General features: G+C 39.8%; 2 protein-coding genes across 2 annotated transcripts; both read right to left on the bottom strand.

Moving 5' to 3' along the window:
* Positions 1–79: 79 nt before the first annotated feature.
* On the bottom strand, positions 80–14,872 carry samsn1a (SAM domain, SH3 domain and nuclear localisation signals 1a). Its single transcript, XM_035913817.2, has 15 exons — positions 14,773–14,872; positions 13,167–13,334; positions 12,810–12,856; positions 11,932–11,972; positions 11,548–11,631; positions 10,696–10,790; positions 9,479–9,602; positions 7,595–8,025; positions 4,509–4,589; positions 4,086–4,214; positions 3,446–3,563; positions 3,171–3,322; positions 2,847–3,059; positions 2,557–2,704; positions 80–877 (listed from the first exon to the last, which is right to left on the bottom strand). Exons 1-15 carry the CDS (start codon positions 14,794–14,796, stop codon positions 723–725), a joined length of 2,010 nt encoding a protein of 669 aa, XP_035769710.2. The 5' UTR covers positions 14,797–14,872; the 3' UTR covers positions 80–722.
* A 2,550-nt stretch (positions 14,873–17,422) lies between these two features.
* Positions 17,423–18,351, bottom strand: LOC102790417 (lymphocyte antigen 6D). The gene is made up of 3 exons (XM_035913845.2): positions 18,291–18,351; positions 18,009–18,113; positions 17,423–17,863 (listed from the first exon to the last, which is right to left on the bottom strand). The coding sequence occupies exons 1-3, from the start codon at positions 18,340–18,342 to the stop codon at positions 17,784–17,786; spliced, it is 237 nt and encodes a 78-aa protein (XP_035769738.1). The 5' UTR covers positions 18,343–18,351; the 3' UTR covers positions 17,423–17,783.
* Positions 18,352–18,638: the final 287 nt, after the last annotated feature.

Below are 18,638 nucleotides of genomic sequence, written 5' to 3' on the forward strand. Positions count from 1 at the left end.
GTGGACTTGGCTCTATCAGAGACTGTACTCTTAGGCAAACTAAATGAGTCTTTAAATAAACACAAACCACATATTTAACTCCATTTTTAAAATGTTTTATTTACAAAAAGTTTTGAAAATAAATGAATGCTCCTTTTCACAGGAATGCTCACACACAGGCTCTCTCACACACAATCTCATTCAAATGCACTTTCAGAAAAAAGTATACTTGTCAATCTGTAGAGTATGCATTACAGACAAGATCTGAATATACAAACAGCTTTTAAATCACAGGAAAGGAAAGTAGACCGAAAGTTAAACAGAGATCAGACGTAACAAGAAAGGTCAAAAGGATGCAGCTGTGATAAATAAAAGCTTTACACGCAAAAACAATTCAAGATTTAGAATGCAATAAATACAAATGACATTAATGTGACAAAATTTTTGGCAACTTACCGCCAAAACTCAATGCCTATACCTATCATAGTGATAAAGTGACAAAAAGATAATATGAAGTTTAGAATATTGTCTCTTCTTTGTATATGCTAAAGTTTCCACATTAGAAAGCTTTAGCATATACAAAGCAAATTGTATCCCTTGTTCCCTCACTGGAACAAGGGATACAATTGTGACATTTTCAGAAAGTTATGGAATGAGTCTTTTAAAACCATTTTCATCAAAGTCATAAGAAAATGTGCAACGTTTAAACTCTGATCAAAGTATACAAATGACAAACACGTGCTTTAGGACTCCACGGCGTCTGTGACCGCCTCTGTGTCCTCCTTGCTGTCTGAACACTCTGACGGGATGAAGCAGCCCGAGTCTCTGGGACAGTCACTGTCTTCCTCCTGCAGACTGTGGGAAGATTTGAGCTCCTCCACATCCCTGACATCATCACCTGCAGCCACAAACCAAAGTGAATTCAATTAAATGTCATAATATTCAAATCTGTACTACTTTGCAGAATTGAAGCCATAATTAGATGCGGAAAGGTGACACCGTTTAATTTTAATATGATTTATTGCGATGATAGCGACGCATTATCGCAAATGTTGCTTATTGGTGTCAGACCAGAGGATGTGCTGGTGAGCTGTCACATGACCCAAATACATATGATTTGAACCAGGAAACTCTAGAAGAAAATATGTCACCTAATTTTTTTTCCTGTAAACTGCAAAAATAGTCCACCGATCTTTCTCATTGTTTTTTAAATTCACCAACAGAAGCCGCTAATCTGACTAATCTAGCTCAGCTTGATTAAATTACTGGTGTCTAATGTGAGCTTGGCAGGGTCACGCTGCAGCAGCTGCCATCTGTTTAGTTTGACTGTCAACCAAGCCGAGCTAAAAAAGAAATTACACTGACATTTACTTTGACTTTGTGCACATCTGCTTAAATTACACAAAGTAAAACATGAACAAAGCCACAAAAAAGGCATGTGGATGTTTTTCCACTGTCATATTGGATTGTTTTGGAAAGTTTTGCTTTCATTCATGCAGGGATTTCTGATAATCAGTCAGACTGCTTCCAGACTTCAGATTACAGGAACACCTTCTGTCATGTTAAGCACTTTCTATCTGAGTAACAGGAAGTCACCAATAAGCCTCTCACAGTGTGCATGATGTATTTCTATTCTCTACGGCACAAATGTCTCAGCCTTTACCTGTTTCCACCCACATATTTACAGAGTGAACCCTTTTTTATTGTCCCACAGAAATAAAATGACAGAATTACACTTCCATTCATTTTATATTTATGGTAAATATAAAATATTTTTCTTAATTTAAAAAAGAGAGTTTTTATTTAATACAGTCTTTACCTTATCTTGCTGTTTGTTTGAATGCTCACTTCTGATTGGCTAATGAGTAAATTCTACCATGTTTTAACCATAATCAAATAAAGCAGCTCCACATGCTGCCTAAAAGACTTTATATTTAATTACTGGACAAAGATTTTGCTGTCTGTAAAGACACACACACAGAGTTATTATTTACTCAGAAAATGTAACTCTTATGACTGCTGGTTAAAAGACGGGAGCCAATTGTACAATTTTTATTCTTTGTTTTATGGTTGCTGGGACGGGTTACAGACAGGAAATAAAGGGTAGGATTGGGAACAAAGGTTTAGGTTTTTATGTATTATTCTATTATGTTAAAAGCATTTAGTTTGTGTATAATAAAATGTGCTATTAAATAAAATTGTGATTGACAATAAGTGAGGTAGCTATTAGCTTCTTTAATATACAGTCTCTGTGAAGACTGTATTGTATTTACAGCTGCTTTACATTCAGTGTGGTGTTGCTTTCAGGCTTAACATAACACCAATTTAGCCTGCTAACAAATATTGTTAGTCTCATTTGCTGACTCCTGTATCTCTGCTGCGAGCCAGTCTGTGCAGGCCACTTCTGAATACTGAAACCTTCATGAGAGGATCTTTATTTTTATTTTTCAGAATGTTCATTTTTCAGGAGTGAACTCTTATGAAGCAGTATCTCCCTTGACTAAGTGCTGCATATTGTTACTTGTTAGCATTAGAACCAGTCACAATGGTTCTAATGCTATGTGGTGTGTTTCTGACCTTCTGTGTAGTGGTATTCAGCAGCAGTGAGTAGCTTCTGTCTGTGCTCTGGGTCTTTGACGTTCAGCTCTATAAGATGTTTCTCCTGCAGGTGCATCAGGGACTCCACTGTTTCATAGCCATTTAGCATCAGTGCAGAAGCATATTCCTAAAACAAGAGCAACCACCGACTGTAAAACTAAAGCACAAGTCTTTAAATGTTTTGCTGTCATGACTAAGTCTTTGAAAACTTTGTGATTCGTCCCCTAAACTAAGACAAAAGATCCCAGGTGAGCAGATCTGGTCCTCACCTCCAGATTCAAGCGTTCCAGTAACTCCAGCAGTGTTTTAGGTCGAGGTCTTTTGCACAGCTTCTGCTGTCTGATTTTGGGAGTCTCCTCTTCTTCCTCTTTCTCCACCAAAACGTCGACATAGATGAACTTGAAGTTGCCCACTTTGTTGTTGAGCATGCCTGTCCAAATGCCCATTGGAGGCTTACTGATGATGTTGATGATGTCACCAACCTTGGAAAAAAAATCTATTAAAAGATGGTTGAGACTGCTTCATTGTTACTGCAGATGTTTCCCTGTCTAAGTACAGCCATGTCCACGTAAAGCGTGGACATGGGGGGTTACCTTGAGTTTGAGGGAGTCCGTGTCATATGGACTGGGAACAAAATCCGTGTGGACTCGAGCTCGGCCACAGAACTGTCCGTGATATGAGCCGTCCTCCTCCAGCCTCAGACTGTCTCTCTGAACAGAGCCATTGGACTCACTGGTCACACCACCTGAACCCACAAACACAACACAGCACAGGAGGATTACACACTTCTGCTCATCTAAGAGTATTACTGGTTAAAACCACACATTTATTCACTATGTCTGGGTGTGCATTATTAGCAGATACTTACTGGAGGAGCTCTGGCCACTGTAAAGACTCTCCAAGGAGTTGCTTGTCTGTGTGGAGTTTTTCTCAGCTGGAGGGCTGCTTTCTGTCTCTGCATCTGGCTCTTTGTCTGTGTCATCGCCCTGAAGGAAAGCAAAAAACGACAAGGCCCACGGTTTTAAATGGCAGCAATGTTACATAAACAGATAAGCAGGGACGGAGTGTGGACAATTAGGCAGACTAATCAAACGACTCCATGTAAAAGTGGAGGTGGAGGTGTAGGCTATGAAATTTCCAAAGCTAATCAAAACATCTTATCTTTCAATCGCTGTTTGAGAAAAACACAGAAACTGCAGGAAGACACTTTTCGATGCAGATGACAGCAAACAGTCATCTAAATATTGCCAACAACCGCGTCACAGTTTGAGGATGTGGTTTCAGAGGAGATGAAAGTGATAAACAGAGCAGGTTTGCAGTAAGTGATGTCCATGGCCTCGAATTTGTTGCACGCTGAGGGACTTTTTGATCACTTGCGCACAAATTCTTTAGAATAAAACAGCGCTGGAGAAGTAAAGCATTAATGTGTGTATGCGAACGGTCAAAAACCTTATCAGAGTGCTCGGTTAATTGATGTAAAAGTGTGTGTGAGTGATTCAGTGACTCACCGTCTCCTCGGAGAAAGACTTGGCATGTTTTTTGCCCATTTTTCTGCGCATGGTCAGTGAAATCTCCTTCATCTTCTTCCTGAGTCCAGCTGAGTTGTTTGGGTCTGAACTTTCACATTCTTCTGTGACCTGCGTGAAGACACATGGTTTAGTACAAACTAAACGAGGATATTAAGGAATAAAACCTAAAATAAAAACAAACAAAAACAAAACTCTTTTTCTTTTCTACAATTCTACAATTATATTTAGTATTGACAACATGTTTTTATGTTATGTGTCGCTTTCAGTCCGCTTTTTAATGTATAAGTGAAAAACCTGCATTAAGTATGGCAGTCTCATGCATCGGTTACACTATTATTGCTATTGAAGTAAATTTTGCTGACATCAGGGTTACAAAAGTGAAAAACAAGCACATCTACAAACCATAGCGGTTCCATTTTCCTTCGGTTTGGCCTGTGATGAGTGATGTCTGAGACCCTCAAATTTGCCAAAGCTTGTGGAGCGCTGTGGGGAAGATTAAAAAGCGATGTCACACAAAGACGGCTAAACAACGTCTGAATAGCACAATCGTGCTGTGACCCGAGATTTCACAGGCCAAATATAATCAGTTTTTCATTTAACAGTCTTAAAACATCTAGGACAAAACCAACAAGAAAAGAAAAAAAAACCCTTCCTTTAAAATCTACAATTTTAAGTTGAGTACACACTAAATGAGAGCTTGTGTTTTAAACTTAACCGAATACACAAGTACGTTGATAAAACCAGTTTACCCTCAGCGCACTGGTGACACGACAAGTCGTTGCTGCTCTGGCTCAATTTTAATTCTTTCAGTTTCCCCCCCCCAGGTTTTCATAAAACTAATAGTCAGCCTAATCTCTCCCAAGCCTCCATCATCTCCCCAGCACAGCACCAAAAATAATCATATAAATGAATAATCCCTGGAAATCCTGGTTAAATATGAGCTCCATACTCCTAGACAGCCCTGTGCAGGCTGATTTAATGCAGCTCTGAGTGCACTCTCTGACTGAAAATACACTGGCAGAAATCAAGGTTTTATTTTAAAGACTTTCTTCACCATTTAGAAAATGAATTGTGACATATTCTCCAAAAACATCGCTCCCCTTCAAGCAGACTCTAGTTTTTAATTCAGTTTTTCCCTGTTTAAATAAAAAGTCTGCACACTCATGCAGTTGGCGATGTTAGATTGAGCCTCATCTTCTACAAATTTGTAACGGAGTCGATGTCACAAGTAAAATTTGGACCCTGAAGCTTTGATCTTAATTGTTTTCACCTACCTTTGGTTTGCTCCTTGCTTTGTCTGACACATTAGATGCGGCCCTCTGTAACATTTTTTAACTTCTTTTTTTTTTCTTTCAATGTGTTAGTCGGATCTTAGTCGTTTGCTCTTGCCTTTGCTGTACTCCTCTACAGAGAAGTGTTAACTGACACACAGATTGTCTGTCTGATGGGCTGGCTGGCTCACTTCCTTAGAACGCACAGGATGTGAGGCAATTCACACTGTTTCTTTCAGTGCAGCTCTGAAAGGGGAAAAATACGAATGCTTATGTGTGCATTTTGTGGCCGGCTCAGCGAAAAAAACTAGAACCACTTCCAGGAATAGCGGCACTTCAGTTTTATAAATGTGGCATTTGCTTGTTCAAACATCTGTCTTGTATCTGCTACTCGTCTTTTAGATGCTGATGGTGAGCCACACCACCATGTTGGTCTGTAACTGTGCATAAGTATGCCACAATCACATACATTTAGCCACTCAACTCAGGTTGCTCAATTATCCAATGAGGCTAAAAGCTTCACAGTGAAAGCTATTTTATATAGTTCAGGAATAAAAAGAAGACAAAACCTCTTTAATTCAATTCTTCTTTCAATATACCTCAAATTTCCCCTTTTATCAGCAATGGGGAACTCTGTTGCGGTAAATGATGCTGGAGTAATTATTCTTCTGAGTTCATTTCCTAATGTGGGGCAGAACGCTTTTGAGGAAGTGTGGATTTATGACAGAGGAACAGCTGAAAGTGGCAACTTTGGTGTGTCGAAATACCTTTCGGTCGACCTCCCCTCTCGGTGTGTAACTGAGGGTTTTTTGACTTTATGTCTTTTTGGATACACTAAAACAAGTCACCCTTTTTCTAAAATCGGTGACAAATGATAAACGTTACAAAACTATTATCTACAAACACACCCACACACTCATAGTGTTTCCACTGAATCAGAAAAGGTGAGGGAGTTTTTAGCCTCCACAGGATTCCACCTTGCCTCTCTCATGTCGCCACATTGGGGATTTGCCACTATGTTTACACTGCGGTCGGTTGTGGAAAAGGGAATTCTGAAGACCTAAACCTCAGTCTAATGCTGCTGCTTGCAATCAACAACAACAACAACAACAAAAAAGAAACTCATTTTGTTCTAGATCAAGATTTTAAATTTCTTACTTTAGGGGTTTCCTGTCTGATTTAAAAAAAAATCCACCCTATCTCCATTGAAATACTTTGTTGAGATAAAGTTTTATGCCAAAAGTAGATCAAAACTGTTTTTTCTGACATGCATTGTGTGCACTGTTAGTTCTGCAGAGCTAATGTTAACTTCCCCAGTGACAAAACAAGAAATAAGCAAATTCAGAGGAAATTAAATTAAAACCACATCACTTGATTGTTTTCTTTTCTTATCACTATCTCACGGGAAGTTCGTAAAAGGACAAGATAGAGTCTTAACACCCTGCACCATCTCTGTTTATAGTCCTCTGGGGATTTATTCTCTGTTAAATGACTTTCTGACTCTAAGAACGAATGACACCACGGATCCATGGGGATTTTGTAATCTCTGTACTGGATGGTTGTTTTTGTCAGACAATTTTCTCCCTAGTCATCCTGGGCTTTGACAACTGATTTTGCGCAACACATGGCTCACACGCCACACGTGCTCACCGAGTATTGCTTAGAGTCTAAAGCTTTGAGAGATGTCATGTGCGTGCAAATGTGCACTCCGTTGCGTGATGTTAGCAATGAGCTACGCAATGAGGAAAATCCACAAAGTCATCAATTTCCACACCTACATCTCAATGTTCAACCAATATTAGCATCTGTAGGAGACGTTTTTAAAGAAAATGCAAAATGTTCTGCAAGGGAGGAGGCTGGGGACATGTCAATAGCACTGACATAGTGACCAGAATTAATTCTCATAGGCCACAAAATGTCATCAGCAAGGCACCTAATTGGTCCTAAATGCATTTGACTGCATTTGACAAACCACAGACAACTATCTTGAGTGACAAGACAAATAGGAATCCTACAGCAGATCACATGTCCACCACAAAACCCTCATCTCAGCGTCATCCAGTCAGCCTGGGTCGAAAGGCAGCTGAAACCCTCAGAGGAAGTTCTCTCGGGACAACCAATCTGCTGAGTACCTTGAAAAACTGTTGCCATTTTAAGTTCACTGCTCTTTGTGCAAAATCAGTCTCAGTACTGTGTGGCAATCAGCATGAAACTTACATTTGGTTCTGACAGGTCCACATCAGTGATAGATCGCGGCACCCTTGGGGGAATCTCAGGTTTACAGTCCTGCTTCAAGCAACCATCCTGGGCCACTACCTGCCGGTGCTCCTGTCTTCCTTCCCACTCCTTCACGTGCGCCGTGATGAAGTCATGGGAGTAGACGCGATACTCTGTTAGAGGCCTGCGGCAGGTGTGCTGTACGGTCCCCCAGGCTAGACTGCTGTCAGCAGGGTTACTCCACCGCTGGTGGTGGGTGGGCGTCGCTCCACCGGGAAGGCTGGCCATGTCAGTGCATCGGCCCGGGGTTGTGTTCTCCTGAGAGGGGAGGGTGGAGAATTTACCCGGGTAGGGCCTCCTGTCTGATCTGTACGGCACTTCGGGAAACTGGTGTCCCATCTGTGGGCTCATCATGCCAGGTGAGGAGCACACTGAGAGAGGGGACAAGAAAGAAAGTGACTTAAAGTCAACAATTCTCACCATTCTCAAACTGGGATCAGACTCAGGTGTAACTTTATTTAACTTAGATGATGCAATGATTTGCTGTTTAACCCTCATCAGAGTTAAACTGAACTGGAAATGACTTAGTCAAATGAGACAGTTCATTGTGAGGATCACTTTACATGTCGAAGCAGTACCGAAAAGAGAGAAGGAGGAAACAGGAGGTTGGCCAAACAGTATGGTCAGAGTATGCGTAGTATGTCCTTGGCTTTTGTAACCCTCACATCCTGTGGCCCTCTGAGAGGTGTGAGGACGCCACAGACACGTAATTTGAAGGTGCTGCAACTCTTAAAAGCAGAAGTAGAATTTAAAGTTGATTACTTTTTTAAAGGGCATAAACTGGAGTTGCCACATAACTGTAGCTGTTCTGCTATTTTGAGCCAAAATCTTTCTTAGTCATAACTGAGTCATAGATATTCTAGAAACGTCAGGAAGGACAAAGGCAAGATAGCTTGCTGGGAACACATCATGAATAAGGATAACCAAAAATAGTTACAAAGCAGTTAATACATTTTAAAAATAACAATATCATTTTTAAAAAAACCTCTTTTACTATTGTAAAGTTGTAAGCAATGTTTCTGATCTTTGTTTTAAGGCAGCGGGGTGTAGGTGTAGGTTAGAGTAAATGCTGAAAAACTGAATTTTATTCACTAGTGTTTTAAATAGGTTCAGGAAGAGACTGTGGTTTGGTTTAAAATGCAACAAGTTAGGAGCAACGTCACTATTGTTACAACAGGTCACAGTGGCGACACTAAAGGATGTCCTGTGCGCTATCGGTGACTTTGACTAAACAGTTAAAGTTGACCCTCTGGGAATGAAAACAGCCGCAAGAATGAAACCGGTTCTACAAAACCACAAAAACCTTTGGTTATGATTAAGAGATACACGAAGCGTTAGATGTTTTCACATCATCATAATGCAAGTATTACTTTTATCAGCTATGATGTCAATGCATAAAACAATATATTAAATGTTAAAGTTGTCATTTAGTGTGCGCTTGCCTCATTTACTCATTCACACACACTCACACTGCAATGAATGCATCCTGAGCAGCTCAGGGTTCAGTAGCCTGTCTTGCTCAAGGATAGCATGCAGACATGGATTGAACCACCAATCTTCCGACATGTAATTTGTACCGTGAATACATTTTAAATTTACTGATGATTACTAGACATTAATTCTTTTGTATAAAATATACTATAGTGGTTTACACGTTTGCGTAACGAGCTAAAGATACCTGGTTTGATTCTAGAAGGAGACACAAAGCCATTTGGGGTTGTGTCCGGTGTAAAATATTAAACAGCTGATTGCTGTGTTAACCATTATGAATAAAGGTGCAACCAAGAGTTTGAAATGATGGTTAATGTTGGTGAAAGCTCCTACCTCTGGAGCTGTTTGTTTTCTTTGTCCCTTCTTTCCCACTTTTCCCGCCTGCTTTCTTGCTGTTTTTGGGGTTTCTCCTGACAGCTGCTTTGGACTCTGTCGCCACTCCATTGGCATGGACACTCTGAAAAGATAAACAAATGCACACACACTCACCATTTAAACACTTTCATTCCAGAACCTCTAATATCCCACACCCCTTAACATTGATTCATTGTGTGGGACCTTCTATGACATGGCAGGGAGTGTTTAACGGGCTCGATGAGAGCAATGGAAAATTTAGCGGGTTAAGTTTAGATTCTTTCAGCCGGTCCGCTGACTTCCAGTTTAGATCTGTGAGGAGACAGATAGGGAGGGTGCCTGCTCTCTGTTAGAGGGGAGAGCTGTGCAGGACTACTACAAACAGGCAGAGTTGAATGGGTGAGGAAAATCTCATTACCATTAATAGTAATGAGATTCAACAAACAAAGGATAACAGGATTGCAAGATTTGTAAACATTATAAGTCTTTGCAGATATGTGCTCAGCGATCATGTGACAATGTCAGTGTTGTCATAATGTGTTTTGAGGAAGGGAAAAATGCTGCTGAACCGGTTTTGGCAAGCTATGCTTTGTTTTCATTTAACTATGATGGAAATAGGTAGATTGGCCACTGAGAAACCTGGCATGAGGCCTTTAAACCTTTCTAAACACACACACACACACACACACACACACACACACGCACGCACGCACGCACGCACGCACGCACGCACGCACACACGCACACACACACACACACACACACGCACGCACAGAGTTTTCACATCCCTCTCTGCCATGTGGTCCAGAGATTACACAGAGAGGTGCACCCCTCTTTGAACCATCTGCACTGTATTAAAACCCAATCAGCATTTGTGCTAAAAGATTGTGCCATTTGGGCCAGCGGTAGCTCTCAGGAAGTCACATCAGGTGGTGGTGTCGGTGCTGTTAAATGCTCTGCTGTGGTGTGTTGAAGGTGCTCAAACATGATGCTGGCACGTCCTTTTGGGAGCAATAAACTTCAGAGTAGGCATTAAAACCAGCCAACCAAATGAAGTTGCAAAATGGTCTTAAAACCTAAAACCAAACTGATACCGCTGTGGTACCCACAAAGATCTGAATGCATTGCATGACTGAAACATGTCTGCAGAGAGGGTTTTGAGTGAAACAGTCTAAAAGTGAAACTACTCTTCTAACCTGGCTTGAGGTCTGTTTCTCCTTTTTCTTGGTGCCAGAATGATGACTTCCTTTCCCACCTCTGGTTTCTGTCCTGTGTTTCGTCTTTCGCATCTCTGCAACAACACAATGTGTACACCTGAGGACTTTTTAAGGAATTTGCTTAAATGATTAGCAACTCTTAGAATCAAATTAAACATTCTCTCACTTGTTGTTTTCGACATTATTGCAGATTGTTGACCAATGTTAAACATAAGGCCTGGGGACCAGAATCAGGCCCTAAAATGACTCCAATCTGTCCCACTGGACATCTTTGGAATTTCACTACATTTTACAGCTTGTCCTGCTGATATAGACCTCCCTCCACTGCTGTTCATACTACAACAAAGTAACTAAGTAATAGGTAAACAATTGAATGATCTACTATAGAAACTCTGCAAAAAGAACTGGGTATTTCCATTAACAGTCTGGACAATGAGCATCCAGAATCTTTTCTGTATTTGTATTCATTAATTGTCTTAAAACCCGAACACAGAGAGTTGTGCTGACAGCATTTTTTCCATTTACTGCATCAGCATTTCTTTTTCATGTAGACAAATTGAGACAGTTTGCTAAAATTGCAGTTCTTCTTCTTATATTAAGACATCCCAGGGTTTAGATTAAATGGGCTGATAAATTACTTTATGCTAACAGAAAAGCAAATTTCAATGGTCCCGCCCATTTAAGATCACAGTGTCCGATAGTCTGGGGTGTAGTTTTTTAATGCTGAATTGGGTTCGAAATCCCCACCCTGCCTTTGAGTGTCCTGCTGGGACTCCAGATGAGTGCTGGCATAAACTTTAGATGAGCTTAGCCTCTTTATTTCCTGCTTACCTTCATTGTGATTGTTGGTGATGTGAACTAAATCTTCTCTGCTCCTGGCATGCTGCCACACTGCAGTATTACAGTCGGGAGTGTCTGCCGTGGAGAGAGACGAGCATTGGAGGTTTTAAAGTGAAAAGTTGGGGTGACTGGAAGCCACTGATAGTAAAATCATTATCAGCATTATGAGACACGGACATAAAGCCTGGTAGCTCGCTGGAAGTTTGAATATAAATAATATTAGAAGCTTCCAAAATACACATTTATTTCATCGCAGTCTACCTCAGGGTTTGTGTTAAGGGAGTCAGGGCTGTAACACATGTTGTAAACAATCATTATGCACAAGTTACACTTTAGCACTAATAAAAAGTGAAGTTTAGAAATTGTTATACTCACCTAGTGTTTCATTATCTGATGCAGATTTGGATATATGTGTTCTAAAAGTAAAATAGCAAAGAAATATTTCATTATGTTGGATTATTATTTTTATTTAAAACAAATTAGATATTATTATTTTCTTCACAACAAAGTAAAGAGCCTGGGACTTCAAAAAGCCAACTATAGAGCACATAAACCACAAAACATGAGCTTTAAAACGTGACCACAAGACTGCAGACTCATGCTGTGCAGATGTCCACTGTGTTAAATCTTTCTATGTGTTTACAGCGTCAACAAAGTTGTACGTTGTCCAAAGAAAGGCCAAAGGAGTAAAAGGTGTTGACCTTGAATCCGCTTAGTCCAGCTAGCCCAAAGCCGCAATCTGCCTTCTGCTGGCCCAACAGTGTGAAGGGTCCTTCTTCTCAAAATACAGTTCTCTGCCAACAAAGCTGAACAATATATAGATTTTTTTGGTTCCTATTGTGTCTTACGGACCGTCAATCCCTCTTCTTTAAGCGCAGCATTCCAATTTATTTTGCTCTGCTGCAGGAAGGATTTACAGTATTAACCCACAGTGAAAATAAACAGGGAGCCTTTCAAGCCATATTATTACTCAATGGGAAAGCTCTGTCACTGGCAGGGCAGCTTTATGCTTTCTGCACGCTCGACCAACAAAAGAAAGAGAAATAAGGCCACAGCACGCACTAGACGAACAGAAGCCTTAATTCCTTCCAGGATTACTTGATGTTTTTAATACAATTTTCCTGTCCGTTCGAAGCGGAGTGACATACATAATATGTGGAGATAGAGCAGATTGAGCTTCGAGCTTAAAGCAATGTAATGTGGGGCATATAGGACGATCTTAACATTCTTGAGTAATTTACGTCTGAGCTCACCTTCTTTTCTTCTTGTTCGAGTTGGCTCTCTGCATCTGAGGCATCTCCTGAAAGAAAACAAAGCATTAAGGCTGTCTGTACTAAATGAGCAACTTGCCACATTCAACAAAATCCTCCAGCTGATTCATGTAGAGATTGACTGAAATTGAACATTTGGTCTCGCCTCAGAGGCAGCTGTCAACTGGCTCTGCTCATCATTTAATAATCAGCTTTATTTTTTTTTAGGTTCAATCTGGTTACATGTCACAGCTCCTCAAGGCTGTGACCCCATACAATCTGGTCATGATTTTTCACAAGCCTGCACCGCTGACAGTCTGTATAACGTGCTTCAATGTACGAGATTTTCATGACACACACCATGGATATAGATCTTCCAGAGCCTCGCCACTTTGTGCCATCATCCAGCAAGACTGCCGGGCTGCAGGAGCGGCTGCACGAGCGGCTGGAGGAGCGGCTTGGGACAGGCTGCGGTGGGCCGTCGCTGGAGCTCTGCACCGCCTCGTACAGGCTGTCCATAGATCCCTCCTGATGCCCAGTGGACAGACAAAAAGACACACAGTTGTTAGAGGGCTGCAGTTTGGCAATATGAAATTCATCTGTTTCCATCCATGTTTCCAGCACATAAATCTGCATTTCATTGTAATCAGATGCAAAATATGAAAATTCTAGTTATGAGGATTTGATATGACTGCAGGGAAATGTCACTGCTCCAAAGCTCCTTTAAATTTGCTTGTCAACCATGGATGAGGGAATTTTGACAGAACTGATTTCAGCGTGGATTAAATTTTGTTTGATTCGTTGGGATTCCTTCTAGGAACGCATAACCAATTTCTCTCTCATCTTGACTGTACTGTGACGTCTCATCAGTGTACATGATAAAAGATAGCGATAGTATTGATTTTGTATTCTTTATCTACTCAACCATTCCTGGTTAAACCAAACCACAAAATTCTTAATGAGTGGTCTGAGACAGAACTGGAGTCCTCCATCTTTTAGAAAATCAATCCCTGACTCATATGACTGCCGGCCAATAACAGGTCTTTACAGAGTACTCAAAATGTAAGATGTAGTGCAAAATGGTTTAAACAAAAAAGCTTCCAAATGAAGTGTAAGTTCCTGTATTTGCAGGGGAACAAGTGTGTATTTTGAGATGCTGCTGCTTTTTTGTGTTTGTTTTTTCTCTTTTCTAGATTTCTACCTCGGTTAACGGGCAGCACGAAAACTTGATGTATGTGTTATTTGAGCAGAGTGGTTAAAAGGTGCGACATCCGTTAGAGATTCTAGGCAATGATGAATCAGTCTGATCATTTGTAAACATCCCCAACATCTGTGCAGAGACAAGTTTAAAGTATCAACCCACATGTCACATCCCCACGTGCAGCATGACAGCTGCAGGAGCATCTGAGGTACCCATGTGTATATTGTGCACACGTGTGTATTCCTGCTTCTTATCTTAACTTTTGTGGCTTCATTAATAAACACTTTTAACAGCACTTGTAGGCATAAAGAAATTAGACAGTAATACATAAACCAGGGCTTCAAAATACCTACTGTAATAAAAGAACTGCTGTGAAATGTTGCTTAAAACATTATGGTAAACAAAGCTTAAAGTTTTCAGACAAAGGAAGATAAGAAGACAATGTCGGGACTTGTCTAATGATCAAACTTTCTGCAGCCGGTTATCAATGATCTATTTACTGAGAAGACGTAGCAGCAAGCATTCTCATTAGATTAGTGCCGCGCTTTAGCATCATGTTTTGCTTATTTATAGGAAAACTGCGATTAAAAACCTAGATAGACACTCTGTAGCTTCCCACACATTTAGGTATGCATAGTGTGTTATTTATTGATCTTCACGATATATTTCTTGTGGCTAACCTCAGATTTGCAACTCAAGTTTCTCTTTTACTCTGCGACTCACACACAGACTGTTCTGTAAAGAAGACAAATACATGCATCTTACCAGAGAAAAGCAGAAAAGGTTCATGTTGGCTGCGAAGTCTCGGGTTCAGTTTGCTTTGGTGCGTCAGATGGAGGACAAACAGCGAGCCGAGTGAAAGCCAGAGGCTGAAAGACACAACAGCTCAGTCTGAGGCCAGCCTCGGTCGCCTGCTGTCTTCTCAGATTAATACCACAGTGAAATCCCTCCACTAATCCAATAGATGGCCCACCATTACTCTAGCAGCTAAAGCAGGATTCACTCCTGACAACAAGCCCACTATTGGTGGATCAGCAGACTCTGTCTTTGTTTTGATTCTTTTCTTTTTTTTTTTCCCAGTAGGGAAGCAGCGAGCAGCCATGTTATTTATTTATTCTGACCTAATTACAAAAACAAAAATTTACAGATAAATTTCCTCATTAAAGGTAACTTATGAAGACTTAAGACTAAAAAGTATTTTGCCTCAATAATATTATCAATCATAAATATTAAGCAATAATTATGAGGATCACTGGTTCAAGGTAAAATTAATCATTCCATTAAGAATAATTGACTAGAGATGACATTAGTTTTTGAGATCAATAATATATGAATGTATAAGCAGCGTTTTCATGCGTTTTATTGGAAAAGTGATTTTCTTATATCCACTTTACTCCAGCGGTGCACATTGTATAGATAGGACTGATCATAAAGGTCATGGTTTAAATCTGGGCACACTGAGCTGATTAACGGAGTGCAAGAATAAACATCTGGACCTGCCAGGGTAATCTTTAAAACATATATTAAAAAAAAAAAAAACATCCTGTGATTCTGAGGTAACACACAAAAACCCAGATTCAAGACTTTTTATTGTCATTATGCAAACTAAGGCATTAATCTCTGCCATGATGCAAGGTAAGTAGTGGAATTTCTTTACTTTCTGTCATCATCATCTATAGCTTTAAGTGCTAAGATGTGTTCCTCCTTACATCAGTGGGAATTTAATGTAGGTTTTACATCTACAGCTGTAACGCTGTAATCAGTTAGCACTAATACAAAATTGAAACCAAATGTACTAGCCAATTAACCACCTGCATCTTTATACTAGTCAAATTACACAAGCCTATAAACAGATTGTTTACATAAAGTTACATCAAATACTACTTACGGTATGCTGTCGTGGATGTGATGGCAACTATATGTGCTTTAAGTATATGTAAGCTGTGCTTTAATGTAGCAGTTGGAGTAGTTTTGAAGTTGCAGTTTATTTTTCACAGTTATGGGGTGATCCTTTAAATACATGTGCATTGTATGTGTTAAAATCTGAACTTGAAGGTAATAAATGTAGTGAGGTAAAACAATGTGTATATCTGTGCTTGGCTTAACAAGTTAGGAATTTAAAGACAGCATAGCAAAAGGGAATGTAATGTGTGGAAAAAAGGCACTTGAAAGGAGACTGTTCATCTGTGACAACCAGGCAGGTTTTTAGACAATAAAACAAACACTACACTAAGCGCGCTGCACACAATTTCTCACGTGTTCAGTAACAGCTCTTTCCTGTGTGGGCAACAGTTGCAGGCAAGTATTTTTCCACAGCTTTGAAATATTTAAAGTAACTTTTTGACAAACCACAATAAATGTAGGAACGTTTTCACATATCAAATTGTGGCGAGACACAAAAAATATAAGGTTATTTTGCATCCAGTGCATTTCTTCTTCTTGTTTTTTGTTACCTAATTGATTAGAGACTAATCAATCATCCCTCTGGAGTGGTTCAAAGTGTACTAACTTGTAACACATGAAGTGTGAAGCTGGTGCTCTTTTAATCCACAAATCATACTGTCTGAGCTCCTCTAATGCAGAGCAGAAAACAGCTGGAGAGATTAAAAACTATGACCTATATTTTCACAAACATGAAAATAAAAGAAGTACTTCAAAGAAAACGACGTGATGCTGAAATGTATTTTGCTGCCTTTCAGCTCATTTCGATTAGTCATGTCACTGTTGTCTTCTAGTGTCAGATGTTGTGGTGGTTATGCCTTTTGCACAGCAAGGTAAGCGCAATAATGGTTTTTAATGTGGCACAAGTCCTAAATGAACCACATAATCACTTCGTGGCTGACTTCAGCCAACCTCCCATGATTTAATGAGCCTCTTTAAAATGGCCTTCTAGTCTGTATACAGTTCTGCTGTATTTTTATCTCTCCATCAACAAAACAATGCACAGTGCAGCAGTGCATTGTTTCTGAGAACAAGTCTGGCCTGTTGCATACTGTGGGTTCTTAACACCAACAGGTGTGACATATCTGAAAACAAAGCAGGATGCGTGAATGCTGCTAGGCGAGTGACCTGTGCCAACCACAGATCTGACTGTGTTTACATGCATGTAAAAAAAAAGATTAAATGAAAAATCTTAAATCATTTGAGCATCGAATGATTATAGACCTCATGTTGAACCATTAAAAAGAGATGTTCGTTTTATGGTCCATGGTTATCAGCTCAGTTTCACCTCACCCAAATGAAACCAGTGAGGGAGTCTTACAGTGTCCACATGGGGGTTGTGGCCGTGTGAAAATGTATGAAGATTTTAATGTGTGAAACAGGCAAGACACTTGTGCCCTGTAAGAAAAGACAGCTGACACAAATTGATTAAGAGAACAGCTTTTAATGTTTTTTTTTAGCAGTTTAAAAAAATAGTCCAACTTTTATTACAGTGGAGATAGACAGTGACCCACATAGCATTGCTTATTGCTCTGACCCACTAAGTCACTCAGGAAAGGATTAAGAGGGTGTGGGTGTGTTTCGCCCTGCTTCCCGCATCTATTCATTAAGAAAAACAAAAAAATACAAGAAAATCCATGACCATAATCACCAGTCATGTATTTGGGATCATAATGAATGAGAGCAAGTCAAACTCTAATCAAGTGTGCGTGATTTTGATAGATTCTGTTTGGGTAAATAAACAAATGACATTGCATTCAGATTAATGTAATTTCATTTTTTTCATTGTACTTGATTAAACAGAAAGTGAAAGTGACGGGAGGGGTGCTTCAGGCCTAGCACAAATCCTCTCTGCAACAGGTTGTGAAATAGTCCTCAGCACAGAACTCCTCACATGATCGAGAAATTCTGTCACCTGTTTAAAAAGAAAAAAAAAATACAATCACTAAACCATCACACCATTGTTGGAATTGTATTATTTTACAAGATATAAGAGCGCACATATTAGATCATGAACATGAGAACAAACAAAATGAAAGTAGAAAACAAATCCTACGCACCTTTCTGGGTGGTTTTACAGTACTGCGCTGACAGTGGACAAACTGTCTTTGTCTTACAGCTTGTGTCATTTTCATCCACACAGATGTAGCAATTGAGAGTGAGCACTAATTAAAAAAAGGACAAAATCCATCAAAACATGTTACAATACTAAGACAACAGCCTTCATCTCAGTCAGGAAGTCCAGGTGTAATCAAATGATTCCCTCAGATCAAACCTATTTTCTAGCCCAATCAGAAGTTTGCTTTTAAAATGGAATATAAGCTAGAATGACATGGCCTCACCTTGGGTGCTACACAGCAGCACGAAGAGCAGCGTAAGCAGCAGGACCTTCATGTTGTCAGATGGTATGTGGATAATCCTCCCGCTCAGGTACTTTTATACTAAAACACCACATACCAAACTACAACTGAGGCATGCACTTCCTTGTGATAAATGTGCCAGTAAATTATGTCTAATGTTTTTGTTTCAACTCTTTTGTCTCAAAGAAGAAGAAAGCGAAAGACTTTTTACAGTAACAGATTAACGTGGATTTTTTTTTTTTGCAGAGTGTATAAGAGCTCCTAAAGTCTAGTTCAACCTGCTACTATGAATTATTATCAGTGTTGCTATATTTACCTTTGGATTTCTCT

This window comes from Neolamprologus brichardi, chromosome 14 (genome assembly GCF_056152115.1).
Source record: "Neolamprologus brichardi isolate AB-2024 chromosome 14, ASM5615211v1, whole genome shotgun sequence".
NCBI classification, from domain to species: Eukaryota; Metazoa; Chordata; class Actinopteri; order Cichliformes; family Cichlidae; genus Neolamprologus; species Neolamprologus brichardi.

Excerpts from the sequence above, each read along its gene's own strand:
- LOC102790417 (XM_035913845.2), bottom strand. The coding sequence starts at position 18,342 with ATGAAGGTCCTGCTGCTTACGCTGCTCTTCGTGCTGCTGTGTAGCACC. Across the intron at positions 18,114-18,290 it reads GCTGCTGTGTAGCACCCAAG|TGCTCACTCTCAATTGCTAC; the intron begins GTGAGGCCATGT and ends TTTTTTAATTAG. Across the intron at positions 17,864-18,008 it reads CTGTAAAACCACCCAGAAAG|GTGACAGAATTTCTCGATCA; the intron begins GTGCGTAGGATT and ends CTTTTTAAACAG.
- samsn1a (XM_035913817.2), bottom strand. The coding sequence starts at position 14,796 with ATGAACCTTTTCTGCTTTTCTCTG. Across the intron at positions 10,791-11,547 it reads CACCAACAATCACAATGAAG|AGATGCGAAAGACGAAACAC; the intron begins GTAAGCAGGAAA and ends GTGTTGTTGCAG. Across the intron at positions 878-2,556 it reads TGAATACCACTACACAGAAG|GTGATGATGTCAGGGATGTG; the intron begins GTCAGAAACACA and ends TTGTGGCTGCAG.